This window comes from Bos indicus, chromosome 10 (genome assembly GCF_029378745.1).
Source record: "Bos indicus isolate NIAB-ARS_2022 breed Sahiwal x Tharparkar chromosome 10, NIAB-ARS_B.indTharparkar_mat_pri_1.0, whole genome shotgun sequence".
Taxonomy (NCBI): domain Eukaryota; kingdom Metazoa; phylum Chordata; class Mammalia; order Artiodactyla; family Bovidae; genus Bos; species Bos indicus.
In genome coordinates, this window is record NC_091769.1 from 19,389,119 (window position 1) to 19,403,478 (window position 14,360).

The 14,360-nt window shown below is 43.6% G+C and overlaps 1 protein-coding gene across 4 annotated transcripts in view; it reads left to right on the plus strand.

The window, feature by feature from the left end:
* Positions 1-13,793, plus strand: part of BBS4 (Bardet-Biedl syndrome 4) — a 46,170-nt gene extending 32,377 nt beyond the window's left edge. For all 4 annotated transcript variants that reach the window (XM_019968238.2, XM_019968239.2, XM_070797038.1 and 1 more), the window contains 10 exons: positions 3,173-3,226; positions 5,375-5,502; positions 7,377-7,431; positions 8,342-8,410; positions 9,271-9,423; positions 9,510-9,681; positions 11,184-11,253; positions 11,553-11,694; positions 12,242-12,443; positions 12,992-13,793. In XM_019968238.2, the coding sequence (XP_019823797.2) occupies positions 3,173-3,226; positions 5,375-5,502; positions 7,377-7,431; positions 8,342-8,410; positions 9,271-9,423; positions 9,510-9,681; positions 11,184-11,253; positions 11,553-11,694; positions 12,242-12,443; positions 12,992-13,101 (1,155 nt within the window). In that variant the 3' untranslated portion in view covers positions 13,102-13,793. The remainder of the gene's footprint in view (positions 1-3,172; positions 3,227-5,374; positions 5,503-7,376; positions 7,432-8,341; positions 8,411-9,270; positions 9,424-9,509; positions 9,682-11,183; positions 11,254-11,552; positions 11,695-12,241; positions 12,444-12,991) is intronic.
* Positions 13,794-14,360: the final 567 nt, after the last annotated feature.

Consider the following 14,360-nt stretch of genomic DNA (forward strand, 5'->3'; position numbering starts at 1 on the left):
GCAGGAGACATGGGTTCAAGTCCTGGTCTGGGAAGATCCCACATGCCAAGCAGCAGCTAAGCCCGTGCACCACAACTAGTGAGCCCGTGCTCTGGAGCCTGGGGACCACAACTACTGAGCCACGTGTGCCTGCGTGCCCTAGAGCCCGTGCTCCATAACAGGAGAAGCCACCATAATGAGTAGGCTGTGCAACAGAGAGGAGCCCTCACTCACCTCAACCAGAGGAAAGCACGTGCAGTAGTGAAGAGCCAGCACAGCCAAATACATACGGAAATATTTGTGGATAAAACATTATCTGGTATTTGCTTACAGAAGTAGTGGGATGGATGTGGGGGTATGGATTGGATGGTTGTTGGAGCAAGACAATGAGTACATGGTGATTCTCTACATATATATATATATATATATATGTTGAATTTTTTTTTTCTTTTTAAAAATAGTCCCTTCTTAGCGATCTGAGACCATTTCTTTTTTCTTTTCTTTTTTTTTTTTTTTTAACATTTATTCCTTTATTTTGGCTGCACTGGGTCTCTGCTGCTGTGCTCAGGCTTCCTCTAGTTGCAGTGAGCAGGGGCTACTCTTCGTTGTGTGCAGGCCTCTCCCTGTGATGGCTTCTTGTTGCAGAGCACAGACTCTAGACATGCGGGCGCAGTGGCTGTGGCTCGGGAGTCTCTAGACTGCCGTCTCAGTAGTTGTGGCGCATGGGCTTAGTTGTTCCACAGATGTGGAATTTTCCTGGACCAGGGTTTGAACCAGTGTCCTCTGCATTGTCAGGCTGATTCTTAGCCACTGGACCACCGGGGAAATCCTTTCTTTTTATCAGCTTTATTGATATATAATTCAAATACCATGCAATTCACCTATTAAAAGTAGATGATTCATTGTTTTTTAATATATTTACAGAGTTGTGCAATGGTCATCACAATCTTACTTTATTTTTATTGGAGTATAATGGCACCCCACTCCAATACTCTTGCCTGGAAAATCGCATGGATGGAGGAGCCTGGAGGGCTGCAGTCCATGGGGTCGCTGAGGGTCGGACACGACTGAGCGACTTCACTTTCACTTTTCACTTTCATGCATTGGAGAAGGAAATGGCAACCCACTCCAGTGTTCTTGCCTGGAGAATCCCAGGGACGGGGGAGCCTGTTGGGCTGCCGTCTGTGGGGTCACACAGAGTCGGACACAACTGAATTGACTTAGCATAGCATAGTTGCTTTACAATGTTGTGTTATTTTCTGATGTACAGCAAAGTGAATCAGCCATTCAAATTCTTCCTTGGATTTCCTTCCCATTTAGGTCACCAGATAGCATTGAGTAGAGTTCCCTGTGCTGTACAGTAGGTCCTCATTATCTGTTTTTTATAGAAGTGTATATATGTCACTACTCCCAATTCATCCCTGCCGCTCCCCTCCTTGGTTCCATATGTTTGTTTGGTATGTCTGTGTCTCTGTTTCTGCTTTGCAAATAAGCTCATCTGTGTCATCTTTCTAGATTTCACATATAAGTGATATTAGACAGTATATGTATTTTTCTCTTTCTGACTTGCTTTACTCTGAATGACTGTCTTTAGGTGCATCCAAGTCTCTGCAGATGGTACATTTTCATTTTTTATGGCTCAGTAATATTCTGCTGTATATATGACCATGTCTTCTTTATCCATTTCTCTGTTGATGGACATTTAGGTTGCTTCCATGTTCTTGAAATTCTTTAAGATTTAGAACTAAGAAAAAAAAAAAAAAATCCCTGTGCTGATGCTTTCTGTATTAAGCAAACTGCTTAACTTCTCTGAGCTTCAATTTCCTTATCACTAAAATCAGAATTGTTATACTTACGTTTCAGATTTGCTGGGAAAATTAAAGTAATATATATGAAAAACATGTGGCATAGGATCACTGATTGCTATTTTGTTGTTATTTTAGGCAACTTGGAAAACATTAAACAGTTGTCTCTGAGCCCTTGAAGGTTCATATTTCTTCAGAGAGGGACACTCCTGGGTCTGCAGGTGCTTCTGCACTTCCTCACTGTTAACAAGATTGTCCTTACTGTTTCCCAAGAGCAGTTTCCTCACCCTTGCCTTTTCCTTTCTTTAAAGCTGCGTTAAATAAAAACGATTTAATATAAAAGTTACAGAGATTTTATAGAACACAAGGTCACGAAATACAGATTGATCTTGCAGTGAACTAGAACTGGAAAGCTGTCAGCAACCAAATTAGCTTCTCTGCATTTCTGCTGTTTTTTTCTTTCTGTAGATCAGAGGTTGACTTTTTTTTGGGGGGGGTAAAGGTCAAGTTAGTATATATTTTAAGCTTTGCGGCTTTATACCGTCTTTGTTGCAATTACTTAACTCTGAAGTTCTATGAAAGAACCACAGAAGATACATAACAAGTGGCTGTGTTCTATACAGCTTTATTTACAAAAAGGGACAGAGGGTGGATTTGTCCCATGGGTCGTAGTTTGCTGACCTGTGCTGCAGACTTCTGTAGATAAGCCCCAGTTACATATCCAATTACATATCTGTAATTGGAGCCAGTCTGCAGAAGCCTGCAGCACAGGGCCATGCAGGAAACCTGGATTTGATCCTTGGGTAGGGAAGTTCCCCTGGAGAAGGGAATGGCTACCTACTCTAGTATTCTGCCTGGAAAATCCCCTGAAGAGAGGAGCCTGGTGGGCAAACTGTGGGGTCACAAAGAGTCATATACGACTGAGCAACTAACACTTTCACTTTTCACATATCTGTAATCCATTGTAGTAGCCTCCAGATGGCACTGTCAGCCTCCAAGTTCATATCACCTAGTGAGTGAATTCCTAGATTCCTGTGAAAAGAAGTCTGACACCCACACCCACACCCCTCCTTAGAGCTGGAGATGGGACTGTGGTAGTTTCTCCTGAGAAGAGGGCACAAAGGGTTTGTTCCGTGAGCAGCTCTAAGAGAAAGAAAGGTATAGGAATGGGCTGGGTGTGCACCCAAAGGTACTGCATAGGCCCAGGAAGATCACCGGTTTATTCTGCTTTTATCTCTTATAATCTGAATCAGATTCAAGTAAAAAACTAACCATAGTGCATATTTTCAAGCTTAAATTTTGTCAAGCAGCAATAATCTCTAGATGCCTGTTCACACTCTAATAATTATTGTGGAATTTACACTTGTTTTCCTTTCTTTTGTGTGTAGGAAATCTGTCATAACCTAGGAGTTTGCTACATTTATCTGAAACAGTTTGACAAGGTAATCTGTGGTGGTGATGGGTGAGTAGTTGGCTGGGGATTTCACTGAGGGTACATTTTTTACACAGGTCCCATGGATCATGTTGTATTATTCCTACTGCTTGCAGAGACTTTTAGAAGTAAAAAATGAAAGTTCCATATACATTTACCCCCATTTTTATTCTCATTTGTCACTATTCATCTGGTTTTTTTCCCCCTGCTTTTAACAAGAAAGTGACAACTTCTAGAAATAGAGGAAATGGCAATCTCATCCCTTTCTTCCTCTCTTTTTTTCCATACCTTAATTTTCCAGAATAGAAACACAAATGTTCAATAAAATTTAAATATAAAAAAGTGGATCTGTAAGTCTTAAAAGTGTAATTATGGCCAAGTGAGCTATCTTACATTTCAGTTTTCAGGTCATTGGAAATGAATTTTTAATCTTAAGTAGTTTGATGTGAGAGTTTAGTTTTTAAGGTTATTTTCCATGTGAGATTTTTATATATCATTGTGATTAGGCTGTAGTGCCCAAGACTCTTATAATCAGATACAACTTTTGAGCTTATTCTGGTACTCAGATAAAGGGAAAAAATGTATATATCTTAACTGAGGGGTAGACCAAATTATTGAGAACTCTAAAAGTTAATAAAAGTGGGGTTGGTTAGTTTCCTTCATAATTCTCCCACTTAGTGACTGAAGTTTTATTTTCTTTTCTCCAGTGCTGACAGGACTGAGAACCTGAATTAGTTGATACTCATTTGATAATGTTTAATATGTACCAGTTTGTAAACTGAAGCAATCTAATCAATCCCTTGGGGTTCTTAAAAAACAACAACTGTACATCAGCAGTTGAGGTGTGAGAATAACTTTTGCTCTTCTGAGATATATAAAAACAATTAATACCTGTATCTGTGCAAATAAAATATACATATTTAGTCGATTAGGTTTTCTGGGCAGATGGCTCTTCAGTGTTACATACTTGGTTAGGAGCTTTTTCTCTTCAGAGAAACTTTAAGCAAGTACATATCTGCTGCTGCTACTAAGTCGCTTCAGTCGTGTCCGACTCTGTGCGACCCCATAGACGGCAGCCCACCAGGCTCCCCCGTCCCTGGGATTCTCCAGGCAAGAACACTGGAGTGGGTTGCCATTTCCTTCTCCAGTGCATGAAAGTAAAATGTGAAAGTGAAGTCGCTCAGTCGTGTCCGACTCCTAGCGACCCCATGGACTGCAGCCTACCAGGCTCCTCCATCCATGGGATTTTCCAGGCAAGAGTACTGGATTGGGGTGCCATTGCCTTCTCCTAAGTACATATCTATTCATGGGCTTATTCTGAGCCAAGAGAGAGCTGGATTTGGTTTTTGGTCAGACCTGAACTGAGGAGGGAGGAAGAGAATTATATTTAGATTTTACTGTAAAGCTAACAGGCTAAGCAAATACAGTAGCTGGCATTTATATAAATACTTGTTGAATCAGTGAAGGACTAGACAGCCTTTATCATCATCTACAAGATAAGCTCTAATAGAGTGAGGAGTTTTCTGTTAGCTTTGGTATACTAGTACCCACTTTGACTTTTCACTTTCATGCATTGGAGAAGGAAATGGCAGCCCACTCCAGTGTTCTTGCCTGGAGAATCCCAGGGACGGGGGAGCCTGGTGGGCTGCCGTCTCTGGGGTCGCACAGAGTCGGACACGACTGAAGCAACTTAGCAGCAGCAGCAGCAGAGCAATAGGCACTTGATGATATCTACTGAATGAATAAATGAACATTCATTCATTTATCCAATTACTGGTGAGGAAAGTGAAGTCCCCCCTGGAGAAGGGTGTGCAGTTGGTCAGCAGTGCAGCTGGGGTCAAGTTTGGGGCAGTACTCTCTATGTACCATGATACCCCTCTTGACATATGGAATATGAGTCATGGGAATGGATATCAAAAAGCAGAAAACACTCAAAAAGGTTAATCCTCTTGTACAAGCCCCCCAAGTGGCACTAGTGGTGGACATTTCATGTTTCCAGCTGTCCTCTGAGCACAGTTTGGGTATGTTTTGGGACATTTGCTGAAATGTGATGTTCCTACTTGAGTAGAGCGGGAGCTCTTTCTTTACATTAGCCATACGGAGTCGTCGTCCTTTCCTGGTGGTGATTTGGTTCTCTTTACTCTGTCAATCCTGTTAGGCACAAGACCAGCTGCACAATGCCCTGCATCTTAACAGACATGATCTGACTTACATAATGCTGGGCAAGATCTTCTTGCTGAAGGGAGACTTGGACAAGGCCATTGAAATCTACAAGAAAGCAGTGGAGTAAGTGTTGGTTCCTAAACAAAAATGGGAGCAGACGTGCTCTCCCATGCCTGAGAGAGGACGTGTGTGACTGGTTACACATTGTGTGAGTTCTGTGAGTTAGGGTGAATGTTAAGCTAAAGTATAGAGCTCCCAGTGCCTTAAATAAGGATGACTTAGGTTTCTTTCTCACCTGTCAGTGTGGCTGGTCCTGGGCAGCTCTCTGCTCCACAAGGTCAGTCAGGGATCCAGGTTCCTCCCATGTTAAGCCATCATTCCACAGGTTGTTGCCCAACCCCTGTTGATAATGGAACTGACTAGCGTTCCCAGTGTGGTATTCTGACTAGCGTTCCCAGTGTGGTATTCTGTTTCTCCTTTCTAGGGAATCTTATCTTTTCTGCCTAGATCTTGTCTGGTTTAAGTGGGATAGCTGTAACAAAATGCCTTTGTCTCATTTGTTTGGTCACTTGATAGAATTCGTCATCTGTGGTTCAAGGCCACAAAGTCTATTATTCCTGATAACAAGACTTTGGACTAAATTTAGATTTCTGTTGTTAATTACTCCTGTCTTCTACCATGATAGTAACTTTTCTGGTTACATTAGTCACAACAACGCTGCTTCTGGAATTTTTTTCATATTTTATATCTAAAAAGATATAAAAAATCCTTTGGTTTGTTAGGCTGCAAGAAAGACTTCTGTCATCTGTGTTTACAGGGACAAGTAGGTAGGAGCCCATGTAGCCATATGTTTAATCTTTGTGGTGCTGAGTGGAAGCCTTGACCCCTGACCCCTGCATTCAAGAAACTGGCTCTTTGAGCTTAGCTTACATTAATTACATTAGCTCACACATTCTTCCTGTGTCTGGCTAAGGACTTAAGTCAATGAAATCCTCAAATGAGACTTTGGAGGACAGCTGAGCATTTGGAGCCTTACTGAGGTGATAGAAACCATTGTTTATGGCCCACAGCTTCAGAGAGAGTAGTCATGTTTTGGTGGGGGGCAGGACGCCACTAGAATCATGGAAATTACCTACTTGGTTGGGGAGAGGAAGGTGATCAGAATGGGAATTTTTGGCAGAAAGTGAAGAGCAAATACTTAGTTGAACTGAGTAAGCTCTGTCTGGCCAGCTCAGGCCTCCCCAGGCAGGGGCTTTGCCCCTGTGACTCTGGTCTCCCCATAGGTAACCTGCATCCTACCTCATTCCTTAGAAGCAGGAGATGTTCTTCACCTTTTGCCATTTTCACTGTTGAAACTGTCTAATGATCCTGTAGTCAGATCATCTCAGCTCAGTGTTGCTTTTGTTTTGTGACAAAGACAGATGCCGGTGAGGGATTGGAAAGGCAGACAATCTTTTATTTAAGCCAGTGTTTACTCCACAAAGCCAATGGCCAGTTCTTTCCTAGAGCTGGTATGTGTCTTTCTTCTTTAGTTTGGCTGTTTAGTGTGACTTTTTGTTTAATGTGGAGAGCACAGCATCAGGGGCCTTGGGATCCTAAATTACCCAGGAAATAATTATGCTGGCTGGCATTGTGAGTGCAGTGAGAACAACAGAATCTCACAAGAGGGAAGCAGCTAAAATCGTGTGTGTTCTAGACCGACTTGGTTTATAGAGCATTATTCTTGAACTCTGTTAGTGTAATTAAGACTTTGGCACAAAATAGTCCATAGGTTCTGAGGACTTTGGCTGTAAGCAAAGGTCCTGAGGAAGGAGTCTAGGTTCTAAGTCCCATTTCTGTCTTGTTGAGCAGTCCTCCCTATAGGTGGGTTGACGTACTCTTGGAGGAAATTCCCAATGCCTTTGAGAGTTCTTACGGGAGCGGGTGGTGCGGTTACTGCACGTGTCAGTATCACTCATACACGTCGTGTTTCCCTCTGAGCGTCTCTTGTGTCGCAGGTTCTCACCAGAAAATACAGAACTTCTTACAACTTTAGGATTACTCTACCTACAGGTAAGAGGGCTTTGCTTATCCATGCACTGCTGTTAGAAATGCTTTTGGGGACTTCCCTGGTGGTCCAGTGGTTGGGATTCCATGCTATTACTGCAGGGGACACAGGTTCAATCCCTGGTCAGGGAACTAAGATCCTGCAAGCCACACAGCCAAAAAAGAAAAAAAACACTTGTGTGTGTTATGGTTTTCCTGCATTTTTACTTTAACACAATTTACTAAAGGTCATAAGCAGCACATAAACTTTACTCTGCACTTGATACCCTTTGTCTGCTAAAGGAATGAACTTAATTTTCAGCATGCAAATCAGAAGCAAATACACCTGTTTGAGCCTAGTTCTTACCCAACCAAAGAAAGAACATGTATGAGAAACAACTTGTGGTCAGGGAGACTGGCATTTTGTGGTGGAAGTACTGTGGTGGTATTAGGGCTTTGGGGCAAAGGCCGTTTCTGTTGTTCCTTCTTCCCAGCCAGGTTAGGGTTAGAGAAGGCAAAGCACTGTCTAGGATAAAATCCTGCCTCCAGCTCTGCCTCTGTCGTGTCCTTGTTTGTTTCACTTTTCTCTAAGGAGCTTAACCCTGGGCCTTCCTGGGCTTTGGCTTGGGAGTTTGGCCCCAGGGGAGAGGAGGCTCACCAGCCTGCTTCCTGCCAAGAGTCCTCAGTGTGTGGCAGCATCAGTGTGGCAAAGATGGTTCCTGGCAGATAGCTACTTTGACCTTATTAGGGAACAAATCAATGAAGTAGGAGGGAAAAGAAATGTGGGGCCCTTAGTTTCCTTTTTTTAAAATTTGGTATCTATAGCTTTTGTCAGAAGAACCCAGAAAAGTCAGGGTGTATCTGTTGAGGGTGTGGTTGGCCAGACTCCCTAACGCCATCTCCCCTGATGTAATTCTCTGGTTTGCTTTTTTCTAAGCTCGGCATTTACCAGAAGGCATTTGAACATCTTGGAAATACACTAACTTACGACCCTACCAACTACAAGGTATTGCTGGCTGTCAAAACCCCAGCACCTTCACACACAGGTGGTCCCACTGCTCCTTGAGGTGATCTAGCCCTAGAATGCATTTCAAATATCCAAGAAAGTACTTATTGTCAGTGCTCTGCTGCTTATCTTCTTAAAGAGCACATCTGTCATAATGGGCCTGTAACTTAGACAGCAGAACTGCAGTGGTGGCGAAGTTGTATGTGTTACTTAGGAAAGTAGCAGAGCCTCCACATGCTGAAATGACCTGCAGCTTCCTGATGAGCCCGAGACGACAACTCTTGTCCAGTTATGACTTTGGGATGAGACGATCATTGTGTGGATGAGTCATTGAGGAAGCTGCAGCAAAACAGGCTTGTTGTTAAGGGTAAAGACTCAGTCCTTTCTTGGAAGTCATATTAGCCTGCCTGAGAGACATGGAAAGCTGGACTGAGGAAGTCTAAAGCTGACTCACCATCTGCCCGGTGGCAGAAGGAGCTGCATTTTTAGAGGCCAGCAACAGGTGCACTTGAGTCGTCTAGAGCTCTTGGTGTCTACCAGGCAGGGGCTGCAGGGCTAAAGGTGGTTTTTACTTAAAGGACCCTGATACTCTAAGGTAGTGACTTCCTGGCTACAAGTAGGAACGAAAGAGCTAGGTAGTCAGAGACTTTTCTTTATTACAGCAAAGAGCCATAGTGTGGGGCGTGAGAGTGTTCCTCTTGAGTGTTTGTTCCAGCAGCTGTGGATGGATAGGTCCCTGGAAGATGCTTTTCAGTCCCACCAGTGTTGATGGGCCTACTGAGTATCTAGATTCAGGAAGGCGTACTTCACTCCGACAGCCTTTTGGTAGTGACTAAATTACAAACTTTCCATGTTTTCAGGCCATCTTGGCAGCAGGCAGCATGATGCAGACCCACGGGGACTTGGATGTTGCCCTCACCAAATACAAAGTTGTAGCGTGTGCTGTTATAGAAAGCCCTCCACTCTGGAATAACATCGGAATGTGCTTCTTTGGCAAGAAGAAATATGTGGCAGTGAGTGTCTTCTCCTTTTGCCTTCATAGTTACTGGGTCTGCTGAGCTTGCCCCAGACCTCACTGAGTGCCCCCTCCCTCCTCCAGGCCATCAGCTGCCTGAAACGAGCCAACTACCTGGCGCCTTTAGATTGGAAGATTCTCTATAATTTGGGCCTTGTCCACTTGACTATGCAGCAGTACGCTTCCGCTTTCCATTTCCTCAGCGCAGCCATCAACTTCCAGCCGAAGATGGGGGAGCTCTACATGCTCTTGGCTGGTAAGAGACATTTATGTGGAGCAGCCCTCTGCAGTCTGTAGTGAGGGAAAACGGAATTAGAATCATGGCAGGCCAGTAGTTAAATATCCCACAGAAGCCATTCCCTTGCAGATCCCATAGGTATCTGGATGACTGTCCTCGAGTCTGAAGAAAACGAAACAGAAAGAGGACAGAGCACCTGGTTGCTTCTCACTCGGGGGCATTTCACTCAGAGGCCAGCAGGTTAAATAAGGTTCATATGTAGTTCATCTTTTAACAGTGGTGTTCCCTTGGCTTGACAGTTCATATATTGAGTCCAACCATGTTCTTAGTTATCATTAAGTGTTAAGATCGTAGGCTTTAGGTATCATCAGGTGTTAAGATCCTGCCTCTAGTACTTACCCTTAGCTGTATCTCATAGGGTTGATGAGAGGATTACATGATTAGATAATCAGTGAACGTTAACTTGGTTTTGCTGTCATTACATGTCTTTTATTGTTAGTGTAACCGGGGGATATTTCTCCTTATACTAAATTCACTACATGTTTAATCTAAGAGCAGTTTCCATGTTCTCACTGACAGTTTTCAGGTGGTTTTTTTTTTTTTTTTGGTCATTACTGTGGGGTTCTATATAAGTAAATCGAGTGGTGGTTATTTGGGGGCCGTCTGAATACAAAGATAGCCCAGTCATAAAGGGATACAGGATTGTAAGCAAATTACTGTACTGTAGGGCATAAGCAGCAATTCTGTAACACAGTAGAGATGGTCTTCACACTGAGTTTTGAAAGATAAACTGCAATTCAGTGGCACAGAATGGCTGAGAAGCCCCTGAGGAAAGGCATGCAGCCATGAATGTGCAGGCTGCACCCAGCAGGTAGTGGCGATAGTGTGGTAGAGCGAGCATAGTAGGAGATGGGTCAGTATGGAGGGCTGTGAGTGCAGCACAGGGACTATGCTCAATCTCAGAGGTTCTGTTTCCCAACTGTATTCCTGGATCTCCTCTAGTGTCTGGAGAAAGTAGATGAATGGTTGTGGGGGAAGTGGAGTGGGCTTCCAGGGCAGCTCTGTTATTGTCTGGTTTATAGATCAAGCTTCCAGAAAATACTGATTTAAAAAGGGAGAGTATTCTGTTGCTAAAGCAGTGAGGATTCTTGAGTAGGACAGTGACGCGGTCAGATCTGTTAACGAGATCCTGGCAGCACTGTGGCAGGTAGATGGAGGCAGGTGGGACAGTGTCCCCAGGGAACAAAATGGAAAGCCTGACATAACTAAAGCCAGGGCAGTGTCACTAAAGACACTAAAAAAGGAATGCATGGAACCTGGCGATGGATTAACTGGAGAGGAGGCTGTTGAAGATGACACTAGGAATCCAAGCTGAGTGGCTGAGCAGACGGTGGTGCTAGGAGCTGAGAGGGTGCAGTAAGAGTTACATGTGGGGGCTGAATGAACTGCAGTCTGGAAACATGTCCTGTGTTTTCATGCTGGGGCCTCTTCAGCCATAACATTCACTCTCTCTGTTGCAGTGGCTCTGACCAATCTGGAGGATTCAGAGAATGCCAAGAGAGCCTATGAAGAAGCAGTCCGCCTTGATAAGTAAGCTGCCCTGCTGAGGATGGTGTCGGGGGGCTAGACTCTGCAAAGCCATGAGGTGGCGCCAGGGCCCCGGTGCTTGCTCTCATGTGCCTTTGTGCACATCAGGTCTGTGTGTGGAAGGACGTGGCCCCTGAGCACAAGGGCCCAGCAGGACCCGGCGCTGGCTCTGCGAGACCTTGCTGTGGAATGGGGAGCTCTCTATTGCACTAGTTCTGTTTCTGTAGAATGATAAGGATCTATTCTAAATGGCCATTTGTTGCAAAGCCCCAGCTCCATAGAGTCCCTGTCTGTCTGTGCAGGTGTAACCCTTTAGTAAACCTGAACTATGCTGTGCTGCTGTATAACCAGGGCGAGAAGAGGGACGCCCTGGCCCAGTATCAGGAGATGGAGAAGAAAGTCAACCTACTCAAGTACAGTAGCTCTCTGGAATTTGATCCGGAGGTAAGTCTTAAATCCAAGAGTCATTAAGCAAGCTGTCAGGAGACTTTTGAATCAAGCCCAAATAATCCAGATATAATGTATGTTTACACCTGTTTTGGCTTTGATGTTCCTAGCAGCATGAATTCTTAAATTAAGGACAGCTTGAGAAAAAACTTTTCCTAAAAGAAAATAGTAAGAGGAAATTCAGGCTTACTGAGTTGTATCTATTATTGGTAATATAACTCATTTGAGTTGAGATCTGTGTGTCTTTGTAGCTTCCTCCCACTTCTCCCCACATAGAAAAGGCAGGAATTTAGTCCATTAATGCACCAAACTTAAATTGTTGGGTTTTTAGAGCCTTTAAAGAACTTCCATGCCATCCACACAAGACAGTGTGTTCTTTGCTGTTTAAGAACCATTTCTTTGCAATCAGTACTTCCTCCCTCAAACGGTAGCAGACACTATGTCAGCTAACCTTGCCTGCCTGCTAAAGGCCTCAGATGAGGCTTGTCTCTGCTTGTCATACCTGTGACTTTTTTTTTTTGCTTCCTTCCCGCATGGACACAAGATGGTGGAGGTAGCCCAGAAGCTGGGAGCCGCTCTACAAGTCGGGGAGGCACTGGTCTGGACCAAACCAGTTAAAGATCCCAAATCAAAGCACCAGACTGCTTCAACCAGTAAAGCTGCCGGTTTCCAGCAGCCTCTGGGCTCTAATCAAGCCCTAGGACAGGCAATGTCTTCAGCAGCCACATGCAGGAAGCTCTCCTCAGGTGGGAAGCTACACACAGCTATGGAGACCCATGGCGACAGCCACATGTGCCTGCAAAGAGATTACAGCTTTGAGTGAGGCTTGCGCTTTTCAGACTCATAACACGTCCAGTGTAGTACTGCCCAGAAGGGGAGAAAAGCCCAAGGGTGTCCAAACTGTCACTTATTTTCTTAAGGCCATTTGTGTAAAAGTTCCCAGCTATTGGCAGACTTAGTTGGATGGTCAAGACACTGGGTATTCACGATATGCAGGTTTAGAAATACATTATGGTACCTTTGTTATGTAGTCTGTTTAATTTTCACTGCCTTATCACGAGTCAGCATGGCACAGGTAATGAATGATTTCTTTTATAAGGTCAGTGAAGGCACACCTGACTGACTTTATCAAGTTATGGTCTTCCTTCACAGCTGCACAGATACGCCACAGTCCTACTAATCCCAGAAAATAAGCTTCAAGAAGAAAAATCTTCTTGATTTTTGATTTTAACTTCTTTTTGATTTCTTCTGGAACCAGGCTACTGAGAATTCACGCTGTTTGTTTTGTTACTAGGTGCTGGAGGAACATCCCAGCTCACAAAGCCACCATCCCTTCCTCTGGAGCCAGAGCCCACTGTGGAAGCACAACCCACGGAAGCATCAGCACAAACCAGAGAAAAGTAGGTGTAGGATGACCCCAGAGCTGGGCTTGCTTTGGCGAGGACCCACCAGATTAGGGAAGGTCCCATGACACAGGCAGCATGGAGGCCGGCACGTACGAGAACGTGTTGATGATCACCAGGAGCCAGAAGCCTTCACAGCCCCTGGCTGCCCCGTGAGCTAGGAGAGGACTTACCTCCTGCTGACTGAGCCCTTTGTGGAAGAAAAGTCTGAGACAGACCTCTGCTGTCATGACAAAGTCTTGGCTTAGCTGAGGTGATTCTTGGTAGGTACATTGGCCACCAAGGCAAACACAAATCTTGAATTAATAATCCAGTTCTAATAGTAGAAATTCAGAAGATGAAAAAAAAGCTCTTTAAATTGTGGCCCAGTCTATTGAGTATCCCAGCTGCACTTGCCCAGAAGAATCCAGAAAAAGTCCCTATAGCTTGTTCTTGAGCAAGGTCAGAGTGCAGAGCCAGATCATGTCAGTATGAAAAGGGAGAAAGGGCTGGTCTGGTATCAGCACCAAGGATTGGGGGGAAAAAACAGGAGCTTCTTAACTGAGGAGGTTTTAGACATTCAGTGATACCACTGACCAGATGCTAGTAATACATTATCTATATATCCTTTTCAGAATAAAGATTATGTATCATCCCTTTGGGAAAAGTTGTTATTAATGTATAAAGGATCACAATAAAATGTTTCTGGAAGAACCTTGTATTGGCCCAGTCTTGGGGCTTCTGGATTTCTAGTTTCTCTGTTAAGAAAGGAGCTATTCTGATTTCTAGTATGGTTGTTACTCATGTCATCAGTTAGAAAAATGAGGCTACATACACAAGCACAGATATAGACATGGTTTTAGATGGCTCAGATTAGAGGCAAGAACGAACTAGCAGTGGGAAAAGTGCCCTTCTTACTGAATAATGTTAGTACAAAACAAGGTAGAAGTCTGGAGTGTATGATTACGATGATTATTTTGTTCTTAAGGAAAAAAATCACCATTGTCTGATAGTTGAATGGTTCACAATGGACCAGTCCTCCCACAGACAACAAATAGTAACCAGTAGGTAAATATAAAATACTTCCTTGGTTTAATTTTTTAAAAATACCTAACTATTCCAAGTAAAAATTATATATATTAAGCCTCATATATAATGTCATAAAGATTTTTATATTTTACACAATGTGATACAAAACTAATTCTAAATAGTTTGTAAAAAGTTAACGCTGTATATATTACAATCCTTAGAGCAGCCATTTGAAAGAAGCATAGCTCAAAA